Here is a 27,474-nt window from a genome sequence, read left to right as displayed (position 1 = left end):
AAGGAAATCAAAAGATTAGAAAGTGAATCACCTGGGATGCCTAAAATAACTAATACTAGATTATTTCTTTTGAAGAGTCACCATAAAATTGTTATTACTATGTTATATGTAAGGTACATAAACAGAAACTTTTAAAACAGCAGCAGTCATATCTTTACAGTTAGCCCAGAACAAAAGTATAGGAATAAAGACTGAAATGTAGGAAGACAAGGATTTATTGGGATGCCTAGCACTGTTCTGGGGGACACCATAAATATTCTTCCAATGCCATCCTACATCGGGAAGAGGCTCTAATCTTTGTATTTGTACACTGTTGTCCTCATCGTTCACCATTACCCCTCACCCCAGCTCTTGGTGATCCTCATTATAGGGTTACTTAGAAGGACACACCAATGATAGGGTTTTGATCATTAGTGAGTATTAGTAGACAGTTTCCTGTGTTCCCAAACTATGTAGCCCTATAAAAGAAATATAAGCCAAGTTTCCTTCCCCAAGGAGTTTTCAATCTAATCAGGCATATGAACACACTTGAAATATTACAGTACATTTGAATAGTAAACAACCAAGTGGTGCAGTAATCCAGTTTCTTTGTTGTTTATGCTTAATGTTTCATTCTCTTGGGATGGTCTTCTGTTGCCTGTCCCCTACCCTCCTGGCCTCACCGCATTCATTGAGCCTTTCTGATAAATAGAGCTAAATATGCTTCAGGCAACTGGCCACAGGGGTACCCAAAACACAGAGAGAAATGCAGGCCCCCTTCCCAGGAGCAAGCTTGTTACCAATAAAAATTGAAGCATAGAGAGAAAACAGGAAATGCAAATGTTACTTTCCCTACCATTTTGCTCCATGTGAGTTCTGTGACCTTGGACAAGGCTGTGTAGACAAACATTTATTTTTACACCTTCAATTCTGTAACCACATGGATGACTCTAATGTGAAAATTGATTCTTTTCCTCTGGAAGTAGGTTCCTATGTTACCTTCATGGTGAAAAGGTTAGTGGTTTTTCCTAATTCTTTGCCATGGGTTATATGTGTTCTAGGAAATCCAGTTGATAGAAGAGTTTAATTAAGTTGTTCTCCAGAAACTTATTTTACTATATGAGTTGCCATTTATTGTTTTTCCTGAAATAATTAAGTTAGAAATAGTCACTAAGTAGCAATCTGAATATTCAGAATGTTTTTAAAAAGAAGAGAGAAGAAATGTTGCTAGCAGACACACGTACACACACACACACACACATTTATGAAGGGACACTGAAGTGATCATTCCACTTAAAATTGTGCTGTGACCTACTAGCTTAACTGTGTGGTAGAAAATAAGGTAGCCTGAGAGTTACAAAACCAACCACTCTATAATAATTTATTTTATGTACTATAGCGTACAAACATTTAGCATGTGAAAGTTAGTCATCAAAGAATCACACTGGGTTTTTGAAAAATGGATGTCTTTTGGCAAAACAAATAAGATGCTGTTAGAATGGTTTCTTTCACACAAACCCCCAACAAAATTAAAAGAGTGCTTTATGCTGTTTGTCACCGAATTGGAACCCTGTTCTAACTGCTGTGTTTACCGTCTTTACAGTGGGTTCCGTTTCTAGACCACTCCCAGGTTAGCCTCCAATTCAGGCTTTGGAAAGAAGCCCTCTCCAGAACTGCCATTCTGTAGAAATCCAAAGAATGTTAACACGTTTCTGATGTGATAAGCAAGTCAAGTGTGTAATGAAAGAGTCCAGCATGGGATTCAAGGATTTCTGAGGGATCTTTGAATTTTCATCTTCTTGGACTTTTAATTACTTTCTATAAATATATTGACATGTCTTTCAAAATAATCTTTTTAACAGAGTTAAAGCAACTGATGGAGGTCAGAGCAAATTATGCCAGAATCCGAAGGCAGCAGGGCCCTGAAGCCACAAACATTGTGGTGTCACAACCTGACAAGCTGCAATTTCCGGTACATATACACAGTTAACTTCTACGAGAGCCATGGTCTTTTGTGCTGTATTTTGCTGGGGTAACCTATGTGTATACACTCGTATGCTTGCTACGATATGACAATTATTCATCCTTTTTAATTTTGTATAGTATCTTTTAAAAAAGTTATTACCCTCCACATCTTACATAGAATGGCATTTGATGCCTGAAATATGTTCCTGGAAACACAACAAAGCTAGACAAAATAATGCCAGTAAAATAATTATCTTAGATGTATTTTCTTCCAGACAAAAACAGGAAACTACTGTTATTATTGAAAAATAATTTAGTGGAGTCAAGTAATATTATATATATACATATCCATATATATATCCATATATATCCATATATACACACACACACACCCATCCACATGCCCACATACACACATATATAATTTATATTTATTTATTATAAATACATTTTATATTTATATAAGTAATCTAGTTGGGTCAATAAATTCATTGTGTGTATTTACATATATAATTTAGTGGGGTCAAGTAGTATGTATGTCTGTGTGCATACATACATATATATATATATATATATATATATATATAATTCAATAATAAAATGGATTGTTTGACCACCTAACACCAAACTTGACCCAAACTGACATTTTTCTGGTTCAGCCACCATATTTTCCAAACCTCCATGTTAAAAATCCTGCATTTACTGATTAAAAATGAAATGGCTGGTGGCCACTGAATACTACATGAATCAATCTTTCTTCTTCCAGCTTCCCTTCATTTTGGCCTCTAGGAGCAATGCAGCAATGTTTCACAAAAGTGAAGCTGGGTAATTCCAGACTAAGCTCAGTAACCAGAAGTCATAGACTGTGTCTTCAAATACAGAATGTAGGAAAAGGATACACGAACTGTTAAAAAGAAAATTCATGTAAGGAATCAAGGGAAATCCTTAGTGATCTTAGGAAGCAATGCTATAGGAAGAGGAAAACTTCCTACTTATCTGTTAATTTCTTCCTGCAATGGAGAAAGAATCTTTTTTTATTATTATTATTTTAAATAGCAGTGACAAAGCAGAGTTTGGTTTCCGGTCCTGTTAGAAAATTTCGAGACAAATGTTCTTCTCTCTCTTCCTCTGAAAGCCACTCACAGCTCTGTCTGAATATAAATTGCAACCTGGTTAGGTGTGTACAGAATGGCTCAGCTGGCTCTCTCCTCAATCCACCACTTTAATGTGATGCAGTAGATCATGTCTACTGAAGGGGGGCTCTTGGTAGTCGCTGCAAAAAGCCTAGTATTTACTCCCAGTCTGCAAATCAGTAGGACTGCATGAATAAATTCCTGCTGCTCCCAACACCGCTAAAAGGAGAACACACTGAGGTGAAATCTCACATGTTATATCCGCAGCAATTTGCCCTTTTGCAGACACTGTTGCACGATATTAGAGATGTGAAGGCATCCCAGAACAGCCTTGTAACACAGAGGAGAAAAAGATTGTGTGCGACTCCCATTTTTCTTTCTTTCTTTCTTTCTTTCTTTCTTTCTTTCTTTCTTTCTTTCTTTCGAAAGTCAAAATAAGAAATGTTAAGGAACGTGTTCCAGGTCTGAAAGCAGGACAACAGAATTCTTAACCTGCTGGGCCTCTGCTCAGACTGACTGGATCACAGTCCCTGTAGACAAAGAACTTTTTGTTTTTTATTTTTTCAAAATTCCTTGAAAACAAAGGGATTTCTCTAGGTGCAAAAGTACCTATCATTTTGCTGCCAAAGAAAAGTTGATTTGCTATGAAAATGGCATAATTTCACCCTGGATCAAATGTGCAAATTCTTGTGAAGTCTTCACTGTTGCATGTGAATACGCCTGAAGCGAAAATTGGCAATATCACACAATGCTCTGTCAAGCACCAGGAGACATAAGGCAAAACTCTGAACTGAACTTTTCTATTACTAGTAAATGGGATTTTAGATGTAATATAACAGTCATCAACACATCACATTTTACCAGCAAGGCAGCAACACTTACTTCGTGGACGACGGCTTGCACGGGGTATCTCGGCAGTTCATAGCCACTTTTAACTCAGACCAAGAGCAGCCCTGCTCTTTCCTTATTATTGACCCTCCTCCTTGGTCGGTTGCAAGGTGGACTGGGGAGCAGTTACTCCACCTCAGCAAGGACTACAGGATAAGGCTATTGCAATTCTGTCCAGCCTCCCCAGGCTTTTAATAAACCTAGTAATTTCCTTCGGGGACATGTTTATCAAATTTGAATCAGCTTCATATATATAAGTCACATTTCAATATTTTCCTATCAACTGGAAACCATTTCTTATTAAATACTAAAACAACCATCCTCAAGTCCATGGCCTTCTCCAGAAATTTATTTCCTGCTGGTTCACAAACACCCTTAAGGTGATCCAGATGTTAATCAACAGTGTACCAGCATCTGTGATTGTCCTCAGGAGGACTTTTCTGGATGTTTCTGGCCCGTCTCTAGCTTGTGTTGCCTGATGAAGTGTTGGGGTGACGCTGCATGTTTCTAAGCCAGCTGACTAAAAGTAACATGCCTGAAAGTTTGAAAGACATTTTGAGATTGATTGACAGCGTTCTACAAATAAGAAGCATTTATCTGGGTACTTATGTCAGTTTTGCAAACCAGGACTTATTAGTAATGATTCAAAATGTAAAGGTAGTCTTACAGAGCAAGGGCCTTGAATTTCCATTTCTGTTTTGATTGCTCATGGTAACTAAATTTTTTTATGGATTAAGGAAACAAAGCAAAAAAACAACAAAAAGGGAAAGGTAAATTTGTTCTCTTTACAGAAGAATCACTTAGAAATTGTGGCTAGTGGCTATTGCTGTGTTTATGAGCTAATCTTTAATAATAGCCCAGGTGTGCTGAGTGTCATTGAGATTTGTGATTCACCGAGGCAGCAGTTTTTTTCTGGCATCATTTGGAAGAGAGTGATCAAAACCCACAGATCTGTGTTATTCCAGGTCATCACAAATCAGATGCAAATGTCCTCAATTAAATGGCATTTGGACCCATTGGTGATCCTCAGCTGCTTTTATTAAACCAATGGTCCCAGTCCCCTTTTGTCTCTGAGCGCATCTCAAGCGCCTCCTAAGGCTAAGTAAGCAGAAAGAGCAGCAGTTTTGTTTGTTTTCAATGCAATAAACTAAAATTTTGCATCAATGGCATGGTTCGGGGCTGCTTGGCCATAAGTAACTGCAAAGAAGATCAACAAAGACCACCACTGAGGGAAGTGCTGATGAAGGTAAATGGTTGGACTGTGTAACGTGGCTGTACAGTGGGTGCCTGCTGCCAGCTACAGTATTTTCTAATTCTGTGAGTCTGTAATATGAAGCTACCATCAATAGGCTGTCACCCTGTGCCATATGTGCAAATAGAAATAGATGAGGGAAGAGGAAGTGCTTATGCCTATGGTGCAACTGGGTTGGGGGAGGGAGAAAAAAGAAGACAAGAAATTATATTTATATTTATCTAAGTAAAATGGTGATTCTGAATTGGATGTTTTATAATTCATTGCTTGCTGTATTCCTGTGCCACTTTAAGGGTAGATATAAGGTTCAGACAACCACTGGATCCAATAGGTCCTGGCTCTTCAGTCCTAGAAGTTTCGAACCTGGGAATGAATACAGGAATTTTCGCCACGGTGTGGACTCTCAAGATGTCACCTCTGTCAAACCAACTGAAGCAGTTGGGCTGTCAGACCCTACATCCCACCAGAAGCAGTATTTTGTAGGACATTTCCCAAAGGCATAGTCTCTGTAAAGAACTGCACTGACCGTGTTGGACCGGAATGGAGGAGAGGAGGGAATATCCCAGAACTGCTAGGATCGGTGCCCCCAAAGTATGAGATCAGATTATATCTCTCTCTTCATTTCTACCTCTTTCCCCTCTTCCTTCCTTTCTTCTCTCCCCTTGCCTGTTGTTCTTCTCAGTCTATCCTGCTTTTCTCTTCTAAGGGTCTTTAAATTCCATCTTTTATTTTAAAAACAATCCTTTCTGGAGCAATTTGTGGATCAGCAGGGTTGCTTCCTTAGTATGGTTCTCAAAGTTTCATGTACACAAGGATCCTCTGAGGAGCTTGATAAAACCCAGTCCCAGGCTGATCAGAGACATTCTTATTCTTTATGCCCAAGGTGAGTCAGGCAGTTTGCATTTAATAAGCCCTAGGGATGGAGAGTGGTTAGCTGACCATGCTCAGAGGAACTCAGCCAGGAATTTTGTGACTGTCAGCTGGGCATGGCTCAGGTGTTAAGGACCAGTTTCAAGAACACTGGAGCATGAAGGCAAAGAAGCACTTGAGTGTGCGTGTGAGGGCTCGAGTCTGAATGTCCTCATGTTCTCTTATCACTGTTTCCTTAAGAAATAATGGAAATGTTCTTGGGTCAAGACCAACCACCCGGAGATTGTAATCAGGACCCAGACATTGGAAGCAAAATAAGTGAGTCTGAGGTATGGAGCTTCCCATGTTAATTAAGCTCCCTTCAGTACTGATAACATCTTGCTATTTTAAAGGTCATAGGAATGTCAAGGCTATGGTGCATATATCAAGCAGCAGAGTAATTTTGAGGGTGGGGAAAAATAGCAAGCTTCTTAAGAGTTTTCTCGTCATTTTTAAATATTCAAAGAGAGAGTACTTTAGATCAAGGATGGGGTCCTATTTGCCAAAGTGACCCTTTCCCCACTGAAGGAGCTGCTTGCTAGGAAGGGAGGCCAAAACTCTTTATGACTGCTCTGTCTAGTTAACATGGAAGCCTGAGCCACCCACATCCCTGGCAGGCTCATCTAAGAGTGTGAAATTCCACAGGATATTATTTCAGTTCAATAACAAGTGCTCTTAGAAAAATTAATTTCCAAGACAGTTCTCTTGCTCCCTAAATGAAATCCATGTAGGTTGGGAGGCAGACACTTTCTTTAAGAGTCAGAAAATACAAACAAAATTAGTTCTTTGAAGAACAAACATATATATATATATATATATACACATATATACACACAAATATATATATATACACACACAAATACACACACACACAGTCAGGCACTCTCTGTTCTATTCTAGGTGCTGGGCATGCAAAGGTGTGTGGCTATTTGGATAGTGTAGAGGCCTAGAATGTTGGATCAATAGCCATAAGGTGAGGTGGGAGGGGTGGGCATGAAATTGTGGAGGTCCTTCTGATCATGCTAAGGAGTTTGGATTTTTCTTTTCTGAGTGCAGTGGGAAACCGTTAAAGGGAACTAACATGAAAGCTGGATTAGATCTTGTGTATTAAATTAAGCTCACTCAGATTACAAGTTATAGAAACATACTCGATTTACCTCTGGTGATGGAGATTTGTTGGGAGGATAATCAAGGAAGTGAGAATGCCCAGGAAGCCAGCACACAAACCTCATGGGGGTCTCTGTTCAAGATGCCTGGCCTATCTTTGTCCAAATGGCCACCCAGTAGTCTGATATTCCTGCTCTTGAGTTAGTTGTTTCTTGGTGCTTCTTGCTTCTGCTGTGAATTTTCTACTTCTCCACAGGCTCTTCTGCTGTACACTTGTCTGTTCAGGGCCTCTGCTGCTTCATGGTTTCTTTTTTTTTTTTTTTTCTTTTTTCTTTTTAAAAAAATATTTATTTATTCATGAGAGACAGAGAGGGGCAGAGACCCAGGCAGAGGGAGAAGCAGGCTCCCTGCAAGGAGCCCGATGCAGGACTCCATCCTAGACCCCGGGATCACGCCCTGAGCTGAAGGCAGACGCTCAACTCTGCTTCTTGGTTTCTGCTTCCTGCCTTCACTTCATATTTCTTTTGTTTCCAGGGCCACTCTACCATCTAAGTTACTTTCTTTGTGTCTTCTAATAGAAGACTGAATGGCTGCAGGTCAGCCTTTAACTCATTGCTTTCGATTAGGATGTCAGGGATCACTGATATGAAGCACAACTTGCCTGTTGAAGCAGCCATGTGGGTTGGTTTCCTCAGAGAACAGTGGACATGGCTGCCATTCAGGGCTCCAAGGCATTTTTCGTATAGACCATAGTTCTGCCATTGTTTTGGTCCTTTTCTCTCTTCACCACTGAGGGATGAAATTAACAATGGAATTATCTAGGCTGTCACTATTTCTCTTTTGTCACTGAGAGGCTTGCTCTTGGGTACACCCTCAAACTTGGCCTTGATGGGGAGATCTTTGCTATATAGGCAACACAAACTTAAGGTTGGAATCTGTGACTTTGGTTACAATATCAGGATGGATACCAGTTGAACTCCAAGTTACACTTCCTAATACAACCAAGTCTGTCTGAGGATGTAGATCTTGCAGGGATATCCTGGCATCCAAAACTCAAGGCACTGTGGCATCCACACAATTTTTCCAAATCAACTCAGAATACCAAACCTTTATCAGACCTTTCCATGACTCTTGTTTCATGCAGTCATTTTGATAGGCTGAATTCCATAGTGGATTTTAATTTTTATTCCCCCTTTTCCTCTCCCTCCCCCTCTGCAAGGCAAACCTGGCTAACAACTTTCTCAATGTTGAAATGTGAGTTCTGTTCAGTGGACTTGACAGTGGTCTGCTGTGTTTGAGTCATAAATCCTTGTTATGCTCCAGAACACCTATGGAGTAGTATTATCTGTTAGATAATGCCCAGTTCCCATGACAAAGTTGATGTGGACCACAACTATAGGTGGAGCTAAAGCTGTGACTTAAGAGGCTTCTCAGGGAGGAGTTCTCTCCAGCAGTGAAGCAGAGGGCAGCAGCTGCAAGTGAAAGTATCAACAGCACCCTGCACCCCAGATCCTGGCTCAGGAAAAGACTCAACAACAAAGGGCAATTTTCACTGCACCAATTTCCAACTGTTGTTGTGAAGAAAGAATGGATTCATTTGTGGATTTTTAAGTCTTTTGAAGTTGCTTACTTACACTATCTTACTGCAGGCGTTGCTCACATGGATGATCCTGAAGGGTTTTTAACTAGCCATTGTACAACCCCAGCCTTCTTCCTCTTCATTTTTTTTATCCCAGTTGTAGCCAGGATGATTTTTTGAGAATGAAAATCATGTCATGTTACTCTCTTGCTTAAAATCTTTCAGCAGTGCCCTCCGTCCCCTGCCTTTGTCATTAAAATAAAGAGCAAACCCAACACCCTTGGGAATATTGTGTCTGGAGCTGTCCAGACTCTATTTTCTCCCTCCTTGCTCACAGAGATCTGCACCCTACTCATCCTAGACATTCCCTCAGTTCCCCCCAAATCATGTGTTCTCTTATTTCTATACTTTTGCACATTCTTCTCCTATAGTTTTCTCGGGAAATTGTCCTTGGCCACTCCCCACACCCATCTTTATTTGAAGCTTCCTTCCACGTGCCTCTTTTGCCCCTTTTGCGTGTCACTTATCACTGTTGATGTATTTTTTTCTCCCACTGGTCTCTAAGCTCCTTGATAGTAAGCCCGGCTTGTTCACAACTATATTCCAAGTGCCTGAATATTCTTTGCTATAGAACAGGCATTAATGAATATTTGTTGAATGAATGTAAGATTTAAAGTAACTGATTGGTTAAAAACCTGCTTTTTAATATACACATTGAATCAGAGTTTTACTTTTTGTAAAACCCTCTGCTCTTCACATGCACTGTTTTGGACTGAGTATCCCCCCAAAGATTATGTGTTGAAACCCCGTACCCCAATGTGATGGTATTAGGAGGAAATTAGGAGCAGATGAGGTCATAAGGATGGAGTCCTCGTGAATGGAATTAGTGCCCTTATAAGAGTCACTGGAGAGTTTCCTTCATCTGCTCTGCTCTCTGCCCTGTGAGGATACAATGAGAAGCCAGTAGTACGCAACCCAGAAGAGGGCTCTCATCAGAACATGACCATGCTGATCTCGGACATCCAGGTTTCAGACCTGTGAGAAACCAGTTTCTATTGTTTGTAAGCCTATGGTACTTGTAGCAACCCGAGCTAAGACATGCATTATCTCATCAATCCATAAAATACCACATAAACTTCTTATAAAACATGTCTTGTACTTGTTAAGACAGTATAGCCTGCCTAAATTTCCTTCATTACAAGGCAAACCAAAACAAGGTTGATCAAGATCCCTTCTTTGCCATCCGTAACTTTCAAAATGCTCCTAAAGTCTAATGGAGTAGAAAACACTCTTCTCCCATCAGTGCCCAAATGAACCCTTAACTGCTCAACTGCCTCTGCTGCAGGCAGCCCGGTTTGGAAGGGAAGACATGTCACCCCCTTTCACAAGTGTGATGATTTGTGGCTGAGAAGGGAGAGCCTGCTCTCTGAACCACATGCCCCCCGGTGCGGGCAGGCTAAGGAAAGATGAATGGCATTATAGGACAGACATCTGAATGTTTCGTATTAAATTAGTCCCACAGAGCGCCTAGAATTCTCATTCCATAAATCACAAAGTAAAGTAAACTCACTCTTTGGTTAGATTGCTGTGACTTTGGCCTGTGGTGTCATAGATAATCTGAGAATAGTTAAACATTTGTCTGAAATAGTAATAATTTCCAGCATATTTACTCAGTGACATAGAAGTGGCCCAGGCTGATCTCTCTTGCCAGAAACAGCATGTAAATGGGAGTCAGCCAGTTTAGGAGATTTCCAAACAAGGGTCACTCACTCACCTCCTCTGCCCATTCTGAAACTGCTATGGGCTCCTTCAGGGGCAGCTAGGTGATGGGAGCTGAGATAACAAACTTCACTTCCTCCTGAGTAGGTACTAAAAAGCACTGATGCGCCCTAACCCCTTTACCAAATGGCAGTTGCAGCACCATTTTGAAATCTGCTTTCATCTTGTCTTGGCCTAAGCATGACAGAGCTAGGAAGGACCTTGATTCCCCTAAAGCCACATTTCTCTTTAATGGTAAATGTTTATTCTGAGAATATTTTACATAGCCTTAGATCTATCCTGGTTCTTCCATTCCTGGGGTAACATTGTTATTACTGGGGACACAAAAGAATGGAAGGAACATTAGACTGTGGCTCATAAGACCATTCAGTTCCATGCTAACTGGCCAAGCGCCCATCTGAACTGCTGCTACCTCTTCTATAAAATAAAGAAGGTAGACTCTTGCATCTCTAAAGTTCCACCCAACTTCAAAAATCTGATTCCAATTCAGTTGTGAGATACAACTGGGCAACAAGAGTTGCTACAGCCAGAATCCCAGCTGACCCCAAGAAACCTATCCATCTGCTTGGCAAAGCCTTGTTACAGGTATTCACTAGGACCTGCATCCAGATCATCTTCACCCTTAGAAGCCCAGTACTAATTTCACCAAAGCAACAGAGGGAGATCCTCGCACAACATAGTGGTGGCCAAGGACTGGAGGTGGTTCCTTCCAGGGAAGGATCGTTGAACGTCCTTCCAAACACCTGAACTGAGCCTTGCCTCCTGCACTGTTGGGCAAGTCATTTCGTATTTGGTATACAGATCAGTAAGATCATAAATGTTTAAGGGGAAGAGCACTAATGCTGATAGAATGTCTATACATGCCAGGTACCATGTTGGACTTTCACACTGTTGTTGTCATCTGTTTCATTCCATATTCATAACCACTCTTGGAAGTAGATATTTTTTCTCCTTCTACTTTTGTATTTATTTATGAGGAAGCTGAGCATCTAAGAGGTGAAATATCTTGCCCAGAGCTGGCGGGGGGATGGGTGAGACAGGTGACAGGGATTAAGAGTTCACTTGTTGTCATGGGCACTGAGTAATGTATGGAATTGTTGAGTCACTATATTGTACACCCAAAACTAAAATAACAATGTATGATAGCAATATTGGAATTAAATTTAAAAAATAGTAACAAATACAATTTTAAAAAGTCACCAGCCTCTAAGTGACAAAGCTCGGATTTGAATCTCAAAGCTTGTAAAAATTTCAGGTTACTGGTATCAGTAATTCTGAAAGTGAGATTACTGAATGCCTTCAAGGGAGTCGTGGTTTAGTCACTGCCTGTTTGGAAGATTTTCCTGATGACACCTGAGTTAGGCAAAGTGAACTGGATGACCAACCTACAGTGGGAGGGGCACTGCCATTTGCATGAGAGTCGCCATCACCTACTCTTCAGGACACAAGTCGTCTGGGGTCTTACTTCTCTACCTCAGTGGCTCTATTCACCCATGTATTAGTTGCTAGTACTACCATAACAACTAATTCTAGAAGCTAGAAGTCCAAGATCAAGCTGGCAGTAGATTTGGTTCCCTCTCTAGGATATAACGGAATGATCTGTTTGGTGGTTTCCAATCTTTGCTGTTTCTTGGCTTGTACAATCATGACCCCAATCTCTGCCTTCATCTTCACATGACATTCTCCCTGTGTGCCTGTGACCAAATATCCCCCCTTTATAAAGACATCAGCCATATTGGTTTAGGGGTCCACCCTACCCACTATGACCTCATCTTAAATACATCTGCAAAGACCATATTTCCAAATAACAACACATTCTGAGATACTGAGGGCTAGGACTTTGATATATGAATTTGGGGGGGAAGGGGACACAATTCAACCCATAACAGTCTGAAACAAAAGTCCCACCCCTCACCCACACAAGCACTTCCTCTGAGCTCAAGTGCTCTACCATTAAAGACTGCAACATTCTTTCTTGATGGCATGTCTCTCTCCCTTTTATGTCTTTCTTGTTTCTTACTAACATTGAAGTCTGATATTAATGGAAAAACCATTAAAAAAAAAACTATTATCCTATGAGGTAAAGTGAATGCACTCAACTGTAAAAGGAAGACTTATCGATCAATTTCAGTTACACCTTGCTTGTCTGACACTTTGCAGCTAAGGAATGTGTTTTTATTGCCTGGCCAGATAGTTCAGATTTCCGGTCAGTCTTAGTAAAGACCCCTTTTTATAACATTGATAAAATTTTATCACAGAGCTATGAAAACAAAATTAGATTTCATAACTCACATCAGGCCTTGAAGGGAATGCCTCTATAAATTTTACAAACCTTATCAAGTTTTAATGTACCTATTCTGATAAATATTTTCAAGATAGCAACTTCTACTGAACTTCATATATATATATATGTCTGTGTATATAAATAAGTGTATGTATGTATACATATATATATATATATATATATTTCTGTTTTTCTATCTTATAGGAAAGAAAACTTTCTTCACCTATTTGTAAACAGAAGACTATGATGGAAAGGTCAATTATTTAGAATGTTGAAGACTCGAATTTAGGAAAATCCTCTTCTACAAAAGAAATTTGTGTGGTTCACTTAGAAAAGTAGTCCTAACATTTATCTTTCAAAATAACTGGATTTTTCACTGATTTTGAAGAATTACCAACGCTGATAAATCAGCTACAAATTATCTACAAAGTAATAAGAGGACATATCATAATCAAAGGCAGCATTAGCCACAGAGACTTTATATTCTAGTAAAATCTTGTATATATTGTCTAGTTTTTCCAGTCTATAGAGAGACCTGTTGGAAAAAGTTGCATAACATATTGGACACATGTTTTGTCTCCCCAACTAGATGGAAAGTGCCTGGAGTGTAGAGACCCTTGTTTTTTTATTTACTTGGGACAAGGCTCTGCCCACAAGGACTCAGCAATAATGACCAGCAGTCCCACTGCCAGAGCAATGTTATGGGGAGGTGGGGTGCAGCCATCTCCCACTCTTGTGCTGGACCACAAACTGAAGTTACGACAGTACAGTGGGAATAGAGGATCTGCTTTATAGAATTTCATTTCAGTCAGCTGTTCAGGAGCTACATCCTCAGAGTCAAATTAAACCGAATTATAGTTGGATAGTCCTTTCTGCTTTTCAGAGGCAAGAAACACTTCTCAAAATTGCACAAATGAAATAAATGTGATGGCATCTTATATTCTTAAAGCATATCTTTGATGATTATACATTTTGGGTTAAAATACAAATTTGAAAAATACATCTTTTTTAAAAAAGATTTTATTCTTAAATAATTTCTACACCTAGTGTGGGGCTTGAATTCACAACCCCGAGATCAAAAGTCATATGCTCTATCGACTGAGCCAGCCAGATGCCCCGAAAACAATCTTAAAATGATGTGAAATTACTTATATACAAATTGACAACATTTAAAACCTCAGTAGACTTTGCAAAGGAGTTCTCAAACTGTTTTGGTCCATATACTACCTCTGAGGATTTTCTTAAAAAGCCGTAAACTTACAAAATGCACATACAAAACAAAACTTTTTTTTTTTCATATGATTTCATGGAGTTCTCAGACCTACCTGCAAAACATCTGCGAAATTTCATGTAAAGAACTTCTGATATAAGGGAAGATATTTCTGATTTCGATCATCTTTAAGGTTTAGGGGATATAGGATCCCTACCTCTCAATGGAAGATTTCAAAATACAGATCAGATGAAGCAAATGCTAACGTTCACTGTGGTAGTGTTATCTTGTTACATTCAAAAACAATACACCATGAAGATTTCTTATCATCTTTGAGTACGATTTTTGCATCTATGGATCTTAAATGGGTAAAGGGAAGGAAATATAAACTTCAGCGTTGTTAATTTGGGGCATTCCTTGGAGAAAACACTTATTACCTGGAAGAAAAAAGCTAATTAAGTCGACATTTCTTACAATCACAAAGCCATTTTACTTGCTACTCTTAGAGACAGAAGGGAATACATGCTGTTTCTCTTTTGTCTGTCAGGAGAATAATAGGGAACACTGGCGGGCCTCGCAGCCCTGAGCAGAAACTCTGGAGAGGAGTGATGGAGTGGCCTCGATGTCTGGAGCCTGCCTGGAAATCACTGCTGCCTGGCCGCAGAGGAACAGGGTACCCTGGACTGGAACTCGCAGTGTCCCCACTGCTGCACTCTTAGTGCACTTACATAGAAGATGGTGATGTTTCCAAACCTGCAGATAACTCCCTGATTATTTTATTCCAAGTCATGTTACAACTATACTTCAGCTAATGTAGTCAAAACTAAGTGGACTCTCACTCAGAAATGATGTTAAAGTGCCTTTTAACTCTCTTTGAGGTATTATTTACAAACATCCTTAAAAACTGTTAAGTTTTGATCTGAAAAATATATTGGATTCTGACTTAACGTCACTGTCCTTGGCTGGAGCACTCAGATTTGAAACGGACTGGGTTTAGGAGGCCAAGACACCCGCTGGAGCTGCTCAGTCTGTCCTCTGCTTTGTTCCCAGAGCCCAGCACGGTGCCTGGAACACAGTAGGTGCTCATTAAATCTTTGTTGAATATCAAATGAGGAGCCGCCTTTCAAGCCTGGCTGTGCTGCTTACTACCCATGGGACATATCTGTTTTCTCAACAGCGAAATGAGAATACTAATATTTCCTTCAACCCCCAAAAGTTGTTTTTAGAATCAGATGAGATAAAGCACTGAAAAACATTTTTCCTTTTTTTTTCCCCCTGAAGAAAGGACTAGTCTTTAAATTAGGCATATGATCTCTTGCAGATATAAAAGAAGTAAGTGCCATTATACTATTGTAGGGGAAGGAAAGAGACTTAGAATTCAAAATCAACTATTTTATTTTGTATAATATTTTGTATGATTTTGATGCTGAAATGAAGCAGGGGAGTGTTTGGATGCTAGAAGGGAGAGACACCACATCCTAGGCCTCAATGCATGAAAATTGCAAGCTGTCTTTAATCCATGTGTACAACCTAAGGCATTTCAGAACGGCCCTGTAGCCAGTAGGGAAGGGGTCACATGACATCCATGTCAACTGGGGAGAAGGGACCTTCTGATCTGCCATAGGGGATGGGGAGACAGATGCTTCAGTTGAAAGTTAGCAAAGTTATTTTAAAGAGCTGCTGATAACATACCTTTATATGATTGCGGTTTACTCAAGGATTCGAAAAGCAAGGAATAACCCAGATCTAAAGGAAATTGGCATCATTTATTTGGGTAATATATTTATGGAATTTCTGTGATATGCTAACATTGTTTTGGGGGCTGGAGCCATAATGTTGAATGACAGAGTCTTAGCTCTCATAGACCTTACTGACTCCATGAAGGCACACGGTCAATAAAAAAGGGAAACAAAAAAATAAGTAGGATAACAACTGGTGATAAGCGTCATGAAGGAAAGAACACTGGGTAGATGGATAGAAACTAGCTGGACAAATTGATATTTAAATGCACATAGTTGTCAAAACATATTTGTTGAGTGAATAAATAAGTGAATGGTGATATAAAAAATATTGCTTGCAGAGGATAATAACTGTAATTTGCCACTTTGGGAAGCACTCTTAAAGAGTTTGGGGAAAAAACAGTAGACTTGGAGTTAGTAAATAAGGAATTAATCCTGCTATCCTCAACAAGCTGTGTATCTGGGGAAATTCACCTATTCTCTCTGTGTCTTGAATATGGAAATACCTCATTCAGCAGGAGCCTTTCAACTTTTAGTTACACTGGCTTCTGACAGAGGCAGAGGGTAACAAATTTTGAGATATCTTTTGAAATGTTATGTTATCTCTCCTGGGGCCTCCGGAAATTGTCATCACTGCCACCACCCCCACCATTGCCACCAGGATTGTCAAGAGGGGAAGTGTAGTTCAATGGGTAGGAACACAGTTGCCAGAGGCAATAAATGTTAGCTAGGAAGCTACCCTCCATGTATCAGGCACTATGCTAGTTCCTTGCATTTATTAACCTGTTTAGTCCTCGAAAGTATTTTTAGCTCCATTTTGCAGATCTGGAAACTGAGGCACTGATGTCAAGTAAACTGCCTGAGGTCTCACAGCTAAGGAAGAGCAGAGCAAAGCCTAATGCTGAAAGCATGGGCACTAAAGCCCTATACTAACCATTGTCCATTCACTCATTCGGGAAGTATTTATTTATTGAGTGCCTACTAAGTATTTGTTTGATCAAGTCCAGTTTGGCATTAGATAGCTAACCCTCCTTTGTGTCAAGAGAAAACAAAATGCACAGGAGAGAGAGAGGAAAAAAAAAGAAGCACAAACAAAGTATACCCTATTTATTCCTTTGATTGAACACAGGAGAAACAACATATTTTTTGCTACCGCTCTCTGAGCTTCTGGAATCTCTCCGTCTGCTCTCTGTTTGAACTTGGGCAAATATAAAACTTATATTTTCTTCTGTTCCCTGGGCTTACAGAATCCCAAAGCATTTGGTTTAGATTAAATCCGTTGACCGAGGCATTATAATTCGGCTTCAACACAGATGATCCCATCACCCGTCGCCTTATCTAACCTAACTGCTTATTACAGTAACAGAGTACACTAGTCTGGGGGGCAGGGGCAGGGCCAGGGGGAGAAGGTCACTCAGGTTTAGCAGCCACATGTACACAGCAGGATGGTGTCCTTTTAGAATCAAGAGGGGTGGATTCATAAAATTCAATCAGGAGCATGTGTGTGCATTTATACAAGCCCGTTTTTTTTTTTTTTTTTTTTTGCCTGAATCTAAATTATAGAGATTTTAATAGCTCCAGTAATTAGACAAGTATGCAGTCAACCCCATTATGTTCCTGTGTAATATCACACTCCCTAGGGCCCACCTTCCCTGCTTGCTGGGCTCCCTGCATGGGCCCCCTTCCCCCTTATTTTCTACCATAGGGAAGCAGTTTTCTTTTCAAAGAGCTTACTGTTCACATTGTTTTTGTTCCCTGGATCCGGAGGTTGGATTTGCTTTCTCAGGAGTTTCACCATTGCGTGGCCCAATTGAGTAAAAAAGGTCTGGTGGTTCATTTGCATTCCCCACCGTGCCTAGCGCATGTGCTAGGTTGCACAGTGGATGCCATACAGTTGAGCGTGCACTTAGCACGGTGACTGGCATAGGGTAGGCACTTCAAAATTGTTTACAACTGAGTCTGTTTAAAAATCTTTTCATGGTTCAATTATTGACCTTAAAGAAAGCTGAATAAAATGTCTAGATGCACTGTCTTAAATCATGGCCTCTTCTAGCTTCCTGATTGCCTTTCATTATCTTCTCTCTTCTGTTTTGTAACTTTCTATTAGCCATAGAAATATTTCACTTCATTAGCATAGATAATCTCCCTGCAGGTGCTGAGGGCTACATCTTGGGAGTTTTCTTACTGTGCTTCCTCTTAGCACTACAAAACAGAAAGCTATCGTTTATTTGAAATTAATATGTGCTGTATTACTAAAATAATGTAGTTTTCCTAATCAAGAGATGGACTTTTTTCATCTACACACACATATTCTCTCCTAGAGGCTGTCAGAGAGCAGTGTTTATTATTACTAATTTTTTTTTTTCCATGAAGATATTCCCAGAGAAAGATGTCTGGAATTTCGTCTCCTGAGGTCACCTTTCCTATTCAGTCCCACCCTCCTTTCCCCAAAAAGAAAGAAAAATTTAAATTAACTATTGTTCCTTCGTGAGGATCTGACATTTGTCCCCTGAAAGCAGTTCTACAGGTCTATGAAGTTGGCCTCCAGACTACCTAGAAAAGGAAAAAAAACAGCATAAAATCGAATGTTTAAGTCACTCTTGAAATTGAATTCCTTGTAATTAGCAAACTGACCGTTTTTTGTTGTTGTTGTTTCTCTCTCTCTCTCTCTCTCTCTCTCTAGAGTGGGTATGGGACAGACAGCAACAGTGTCAGGGCAGCAGCAGGAGACTTGAAAGTCAGAGATGTTTTCTTAAGCCTCTGTCTCAAATCTTTTCTACAGAGACAGATAAAAGGATAATGAGCTGAGGTATTTTTAAAGGATTCTCACAATTTACAACTCAAATAAATCTAGTTTTAAAATTTGGTGCTTTCAGGCTCTAATGACTGCAAATGTTAAACTAAATATTTTGCTTAAACAAGTAAAGACAGAGCGGGTATGGGAGCAAATTAGAATGCAGGAAAGCTGCCTCTGCCGTGGCAGTTTCCTCTAGAAGAGAATGGCTAATTCATACACAACATATTCTTGTCACTCCTCGGGAGAAAAGCAGCCCTGGGAGGAGCCCAACCGTTCAGCATTTTGCTTCTGGTCAGGATTGATTCCAGATGTGGGAGGTAAATGCTAGAAAGGGTTTGGAAAATGGAGTGGAAATGAAAAATCCCGCAGGCCATTTGAGTGTTGATGACAGATGAGGTAGGTATTTTCAGGTAACTAATGAACTTGCTGGGAGCTTGGAGAGTGCTCAGTCCAGTAGATATTTAACAGGCAGGAAAGACCCAGCTGGGATAGCATGGCTACCCCCATGCACCAAGAACAGAGGGAAACGTGGAGCCCTGATGGTAACACCTAAATACCAAATGTTTTGTAAATGGGCTGAATTTTAAGTCTTTTCCCAAAGTGAGTTCATAATTTGCAAATACATGAGTTTTCTCAACTTCCTGCTATTTGATTTCTCATGACTATTTCATTATTTGAAGAAATGTTGAGCAAGTGCTCACTAGGTATAAGTCAGTAAGGCCGATTAGCAGAATGATTATAAACCTAGTTCTTGAAGTGCCCTGCACTTGGGAATAAATAAATAAATAAATAAATAAATAAATAAATAAATAAAGAATCCAAGTGTGTATGTATGAAATTGGTCTCTTCTTGGAGCATTGTCACCCGTTCTGCAATCTACTTGGGAAGTCTTAGAGAAGGAGAGGTTGGAGATAAAGCCTGGGCACTACTTTCCCTTGCAGATTCACTCAGTGCAAATTGGTGATCACACGTATACATGCACACACACCCCAAAAAGGTCAGAAAGTTAAAGCTTAGATTGCTGTATACATTGTGCAGAGTATTTAACCACACAGGAGTGCTCAGCTGGGAAGGCAAGTGGGGGCTGAAAGTCAGTCTTCGCTCTTCTCACCACACGGCAGCCAAAAGGAAGAGGCCCCTTCCTTTTTAAAAAAATAAATAAATTTTATATATTTGAGAGAGGGAGGCGGTGGCAGAGGGAGAAGGAAAGAAAATCCCAAGCAGACTCCACACAGAGTGCAGAGCCTGACTCGGGACTTGATCTCATGACCCTGAGATCAGGACCTGAGCCAAAACCAAGAGTCAGCCATTTAACAAACTGTGTCACCCAGGCAGTCCTGAAGAGGAGCTTTCTTATAATTTTCATGAAGACACTGCCATCTTTGCTGTTCCCTGCGACTGTGGTATTGCAGTAGCCCAGTGGGGACACCATTGGATTCCATTTTATAATTTATAAAGGTGTTTTAGGGGCTAGTGGAGGCCATCACTAAATCCCACATCACACAAAGAAAAGGAGAAAAAGGAAGAAACAAGGATGGCTGCCTCCCTCCGTCTCTGACCTTTATTACTTCTTTCTTATGTTTCTTTTCTCTCTCCTAGAATGAGAGAATTTCAGACTTGAAAGAGGTTTGGACAAACTCCTAATCGAGATCCTCATCTAAGTGCTCAGAATGTAGCCCTTTCCCCCACAAACAATATCCATGACAACTGGTCATCCAGATTTAAGCACCTCCACAGACAGGAAATTTATCACCTTCCCAGACAGCACATTCCAAGGAGAATTCTTTCTTTCTTTCTTTTTAAGATTTTATTTATTTATTCATGAGAGACAGAGAAAGAGAGAGAAAGACGTAGAGACACAGGCAGAGGAAGAAGCAGGCTCCATGCAGGGAGCCCGATGTGGGACTCGATCCCGGGTCTCCAGGATCACACCCTGGGCTGCAGGCGGCACTGAACTGCTGAGCCACCCGGGCTGCCCTGGAAAATTCTTTCTTGTATTGACCTGAAATATATATGCTCAGAATTTGTATTCACTCTGATTAGTCCTACGTCTGAGGCTACAAGGAACAAGCCTAAACCTTCTTCCACATGACAGGCTCTTCAATGAAGTCCGTTATGACGCTACTGCAAAGCTGTAACTTTCACATAGACCTTGGGAAACATAATTTCATGATCCAGCTGGTCAAAACTTCTTGGAATTCTCTCTCATTTATCATAGCATAGCCCTTATTGAATGCAGCAGTCAAGCATTATCCAAGTGAATTTCACTAATAGAGCTAAATATCAAATGATTATTGAAGTCATAATAATAACAGCTAACTAAGCTAAATTTATAACTCACCATATGCCAGGCATTGTGATAAGCACTTAAAATATTTAACTTAATACTTACAAGAGCTCTTTCAGGGGTCCTGTTATTATCTCCTTTTACAGATGAGGAGGATGAGGTTCTAAGAGGCTAAGTCGCTCACCCAAAACTCCCACCACTAAGTGGTAGTGATGAGATCCGAACCTGGTTGTCCCTGAACCCAGAGCTCTGCTCTATCCACTTCACTATACTTCTCAATTTAACAAAACACTCTATGAGCATTTTTTTTTTTTTGCCATTTCTCCTGATCTGTTGTAGTCAAGATTTCACCAATCTTTAACGACCTGTTGGACAATCTGCAGTAGAAAGGCTCTAATTACTAGTACATTCCATTTGCATTGTGCATACATTCACAAACATCTGTGATAGAGATTAAACTGTTGGATCCTAAAACTAAGAGTCTATCAAAGCTAAGCGAAGGTTGTGGAAGAGTGGGAAGTATCATGCCTCCTTCTATTAACTCTTTTCTACTCAAAGCCTCAGGTTGCTCTTTAGGTTTTGATTTCTGGGGAGTTTTGATATTATTTTCCAAAGGAGAGTTTTCAACCAAGGGGATGGAAAAGCAGGAAGTTCAGCTCAGCCCCCCCCCTAGATTCTCCGCCTCCATTCACATCATCCTAGAGAATCATCTGAATTAGGGTGTGCACTGAATTTTCGATATGGTGGACAATGGTTCTTTCTATTATCCTAGGCCCTTTCAACTCCTTGATGTCTGGGCCTTATGGAAATGATTGGGGCACTCCATGAAAGGTGAGTCTCAGCCAACCCCAGGTGAGTACAAATAATTCTCCCAAAGCCCCACGGTAGCAAAATGGTAAGATTTATCTGATCTTTAGTAAAAAAAAAAAAAAAAAAAAAAAAAATCGAACCACTTCAACAAGTTTATTGCCATAAATGCAACAACTCTCCTAAGAGTGCCGGAATTCTGGAAAGTCAGTGATCTCAAATCATCTCACTAGAGTTCTCTTTGGCCTTTAGTAACAGAATAATCCTTTCTGTTAAGATTGCACCAAAGAAAACAGGGGTGAAATAGTGATATAATCCTAGCTATAAAATTAAGTGGAAAAATCCAGAAAATTCTGAAATATCTTTCTGTTTCCTTGGGGTAGTTTTGCTCATTATTGTGTCTCATTCCCTAGCTTCGTGCTCAGCACTAGTAGTCCATTAGGCTTCTTTGAAAATCAGCCCTCACTGAACACAGAGGTGCATTAAAAATGCCTAATCCTGTAAGAGGTTGTGAAACATAATGTATCTTTAAAATTGTTAACTGCTTTGAGTTCTGAAGTCAGGGTTTTTTTTTTTTTTTCTGTTTGCCCCAATTCTTAGTCATCTTAGATAAAATAGGCTACTTTTCTTTTGCATCATCTTTTCTTTCCACTACCACCAGTGATAGCTCAAAACCAGTCAGTCCCTTTGATGCAGATATTTTCTGATATTTCCCTTTTAGATCTTACTTGATAGAATGTTTGAAGAGAATTCCAAATTCGGTCCATTTGAAGCTGAACCTATGCTTAATATATAATGTTACCTTTTTAATTCTAGAGATTTCACTAGCTTAGAAGATTTGTCACTTGGACTTCAAATTTTAGGAAGAAAATGCTAGACTAACTCATAGAGGCTTAGTGTTACTTTTTGTATGCAACGTAGTCCACTAGGTGGCATCTCAACACACAGAAAGCTGGATCTCTGCATTGGAGATGAATTCACTCTACTGTTTTAAAAATAGGTTTTAAAAATTGCATTGAGCTGTATGGTTGTAGTATTATTGAAACTCTCAGCATTTGTGAACTGGAAGATACGGTGGCAAGGGAACTACGTTTTTGTCTTAGAGAAGAGATGTTCTAATAGAATCCCACTGCTCTTTCTGATGGAGCGCACTCTTCTGAAACTGCAGCCAAGGATGAAAAAGTTGCTAGGGAGATAACTCCTTAACTCCCATCGCTGTGAGGTGGGATTAAAAGATATATACACCAGCAGAACCTGTGACACCAAAGGCATCTAAATAAACAATGAACAGACTATCTGGTGTCATTTAGGCCAGATTTAGAAACACAGTAATGCCTTCTTCTAGCATTCAGCATTTCTGGGCTCAGGAAACACTCCTTTGGATGAAGAGGCACAATTTCTCCTCTGGTGGTGGTGGCACCTTAATTAATGTGAGTGTCCCAGCAGTGGCCCTTTCCCTATTTGGATAACAAGCCATTTGGCCAAGAGGACATTTTTAAAGTCTTCAGTCATCTCTCAAACTTAATAAAAGTACCTTTAATAGCCATATGCTTTATTAAGTAAAATTTCATTTTCATTTAAAAAATTCAGTTCCTCAGAATTTTTACTCAAAGATCCTAGAATTTTTTTAAATATTTTATTTTTTTATTCATGACAGAGAGAGAGAGAGAGAGAGAGGCAGAAACACAGGCAGAGGGAGAGGCAGGCTCCATGCAGGGAGCCCGATGTGGGACTTGATCCCGGGACTCCAGGATCACATCCTGGGCCAAAGGCAGGTGTTAAACCACTGAGCCACCCAAGCATCCCAAAGATACTAGAATTTATGGTCTTTCTTGTCTTCCTGGTTGTGGGCAAGTTGCTTCTCACAAGTGATCCCATGGCACTATATTTTGGCCATCATTGCCCTCTCCCTACACAGGATGACAATTGCCTGACGTTTAATACTTGTCTCCCTCTCTCCCATTATATATTCAGCATTGGTTCAGCTTGAAACAGACCAAATTTGGAATTCCCTTCAAACATTCTTTCAAGACTATAAGTTTGGTGGGGACAGAGAACCTCGCCGTCCTGTTTAACCACTAGATTTGGACCCAGGGGGTGCACTACAGCGCCTGGTACTCCAAAAAAAAACATTCGCTGAATAAACAAAAAAGAATGCATTGACTTCAAAGCTAAAAGCCTTGATATGTTTGCAAGGGCCACTCCATAACATACAACTCAAAGTGACCCTCCTTTCCCTGTATTTCCACAGATTCCAGTCTCTATTATGATAATGATGCTGGCCTTTTGCTTTAAATCACCACTAGGAGCAAATAGCATCTAAAAGCTGCCATCCAGAAATAACTCTTGGCTGTTCAGGCAAAATCGAATGCATTCAATTAAATTAACATTTATTGACCACCAGTAGATATGAAGAACCAAACTCACATTGAAACATTTGGTATTTTACTCTTACCAAGGTATCCTTATCAGTATATCTCCTCATCTTTCTTTAATTAGATACAGATGGATACACAGGAAATAGTATACACTGTACAACAAAACAGCATTCATAGTACAACAAAAGTTTTTCATAATTTTTGTCACAAAAGACAACCTTGCAAACAGGACTAAAGCTTTCGTCTGCTTCTGGCAAGGACATTTTATAAATGCGTCTTTGTAGCAGAGGTCATAAGCTTAGGCTCTGGCATTGTACCAACTGAATTGGAATCCCAGCTCCACCACTTCCTGTCTTGGAACCTTGAGTATTTAACATTTCATGAAGCAATGTTCTTTAATATATCATCTATCTTAAAGGGTTGTTGGGAGGATTAAATGAAATGATGTATAAAAACTTTTAGCATTGTGGCTGGCCCATAGCAAGAGATCAATAAACATTAGCTATTATTATTATTATTATTATTATTAATCTAAATGGCTTTTCTTAGAAGCCCTTGGTAGTCAGTGACAGCCAAAATGAATATTCCATAGGTTCCTTCATATATCTTTAGGTTCTGTCCATTAAATTCTGACATCGTGGCTGTAAATAATTATAAATGAGCCCCAGGCGTACCTCAGCTTCATGTATTTAAATCAGGAACCAAAGAATGATGATCCACCTCCCTTTTCCTTTTTGGACTAAGTTTTACCCTCTATTATTTCTAAGATTAGGTGTCTAGCCACTGCCCTCTCCCCCACCCCCTTTTATCCATTCATCTTTCCATCCAATTGGCATTTATTACTGAGTTCTAGATCTTGTTCATGCATGGATTCAACATCAGAAATGAACGTTCTAGAGGGAAAGATAAAACATGCAAACACACATAATTGTAAAAAGAGTTAGCGAGTGATAAGGGTCAGAAGGGATGGACATTCCACAGTGGAATTCAGAGGAAGTGGAGAATCACTGCTACTTCAGTGCTCATACTGTGTGCCATATAGATAGAGAAATGCTAGTGAGGATACAAGAAAAATGAAAGCCATTGTTATTGTGCTTAAGGATTTTGAAAACTTGGAGAAAGAAAACTAAAGCATGAGTGACTTCAAGCTATCTTCCAGCATTAGTATCATGCCTGCCCCTCAACAGATCTTCAGCTGAAGAAAGAAATGTCCCAAAGTGTATCTATAAAAAACAAACAGAATAAAACACAATAAAATCTGGAACTATTCAGCCTGGATAAAGATCCTCTGAAGGAAGGAAGTGAATGTAGCACTTACTGCCTTGCCACTGGAATCAGGCAAGGACTATAAAAGGTAGACACAGGATACTTCTGCTAGTTCCTAGAACACTTGGCTTCCATATTACTTGCTAGGGCTGCCATAACGAAGTACCATACACTGGATGGCTTAAACAAGAGAAATGTATTATCTCACAGTTCTAGATGCCGGAAATCTAAAATCAAGGTGTCATTCCTTCTGAGAGCTGTAAGGGAATGGTCTGTTCAAGTCTCCCACCTTGCCTTGTAGATGGCCATCTTCTCCCCATATCTACAAATCATCTTCCTTTTTATAGCGTCATCTCTGTGTTCAAATTTCCCCTTTTTATAAGGACACCAGTCATTTTGATTAGTGCCCATCCTAATGACCTCGTTTTAGCTTGGTTGCTTTTATAAAGACCTATCTCCAAATAAGGTTATATTCTGACATACTGGAGGTTAGGACTCCAACATATCTTTATTTATTTATTTATTTTTGGCAGGAGGAGCATAATTAAACCATAATATCTTCCAAGAACTAAAGATGGTGTTCACCAATCAGTTTACCTACGCCGTTGCTTAAAATGAGACCCAATTACAATATCAGTTAAGTCCAAATCAGCACATATTTATTAAGGGTCTGGAATGTGTAGAACATAACAGTAGATGCCGAGGTAGCACACAGATATAATGGAGATATGAACATGGTCTTTACCTGCCCAACCCTACGATAGAACATCAAGAATCAAGTGGGAGAGACAAGATGAGATGGACCCGAATAGCCACACCACAAGTTTGAAGTGAAAAGTTCTATAAGAGCAGTGTAAGCAAAGAGCTATGGAAGTACATAAAGGAGAAGGAGGCAATGGCATTTCAACCAGGTCTTGAAGGACTCCTAAGATATCAAAAGGTAGTGTTGGAAGGAAGAGCAATTCAAGAGAAAGACAAGCTTGAGCCAAAATGTAGAGTAAGGAGATTCATTCATTGAAGTGAATGAACTAGAGTGTAGTTGAGTAACAGAAGTACTTTTCAAACTTCATATAAGCACAGAATCCTTCTTGAAGTGAGATTCTATGCAGACCCAGAAAATATTTAAAAGAGACCTGGTCTGGTCTAAAATACTGATTGCTGTAGATATACACAGAGTACAGTGGAAACCCCAGGGCTGAGACTAGAGCAATAGGAAGTCAGCGTGGAAAAGCAGGGCGTGCGTGGCCAGCTTTGGACAGCCAATTGTGGCCATTGCCCTGGGGGTAACTAGGGGGTATTAGTTGGTTCCCAGGCAAAGAAGTAACTAGACCAGACTCTTCTGGTGGTGATATATGAGATGGATCAGAATAGGGAGAAATAACTTTGTCTCAAAGCAATATAGGTTTATAGAAACTTAATAAGAAAATTATATATCATTAAGCATTCAAAGCTGTAAGAAGTAACCAAATACCCTGCCTCTCTTTTCCTGAGGCTGTTTGCGCATCCTTGGCTTATTGAGGAACCATGCCAAGCTACAGAGAGAAGAGGACAGATTTTTTTATTTCTAGAAACCAAGATTGAATAGCAATGTAATTGAGAGCATGGGATTTAGACTCACCAAGGCCTTGTTTGAATTCCAGCTTCTACCAGCTTCTATCCTTAGACCTGAATATTGATTCTCAGATCTGAAAAAGAGAAAATTATATCAACTTCATGAAATCATTATGGGGATTAAATTAAGGTTATTTATTTATTTAGGTTGTCAAATGATCCTTTATTGAAATATTTTCCTTTCTGGTTTTTAACTAGCTGCGCATTCCGCTATACCACTGATGATGTCATTCATCTATGGTGTCATGAGGATGGCAGCCAGCAACATTGCAGCCCACCGGTTGGGCATTCTGCAGGATCTCTAATGGTTCCAGAGAGTTCTCTGGCTAAAGATCAGTGTGCTGCCTCTGTCAGGCAATGTCGACAATCACATCAAAAGCGATTTTTCCACTGTGCTTAATGTTTTTCTGCTTCTTTCTATCTCTTGGTGGGTCTTTGAGGGCTTTGATAATCAGGGCAGAGGCAGAAGGTACCACTTCCATCTGGGCCTATCTGCTTTGAATG

At 39.9% G+C, this 27,474-nt stretch overlaps 1 protein-coding gene across 26 annotated transcripts in view; it reads left to right on the top strand.

Annotated features, from left to right (window-relative positions):
- The window catches only part of DCDC1 (doublecortin domain containing 1), a 490,046-nt gene that overhangs the window by 448,786 nt on the left and 13,786 nt on the right, over positions 1–27,474 (top strand). For 12 of the 26 annotated variants that reach the window (XM_072790979.1, XM_072790974.1, XM_072790971.1 and 9 more), the window contains 2 exons: positions 1,842–1,951; positions 13,080–19,361. In XM_072790979.1, the coding sequence (XP_072647080.1) occupies positions 1,842–1,951; positions 13,080–13,142 (173 nt within the window). In that variant the 3' untranslated portion in view covers positions 13,143–19,361. Of the gene's footprint in view, positions 1–1,841; positions 1,952–2,710; positions 5,461–13,079; positions 19,376–21,680; positions 21,740–27,474 lie in introns of those variants that run through there. The other 14 variants (XM_072790977.1, XM_072790961.1, XM_072790976.1 and 11 more) reach the window with 6 other exon arrangements.

This window comes from Canis lupus, chromosome 21, assembly GCF_048164855.1.
Source record: "Canis lupus baileyi chromosome 21, mCanLup2.hap1, whole genome shotgun sequence".
NCBI lineage: Eukaryota > Metazoa > Chordata > Mammalia > Carnivora > Canidae > Canis > Canis lupus.
This window is presented reverse-complemented; position numbering and strand designations above follow the sequence as displayed.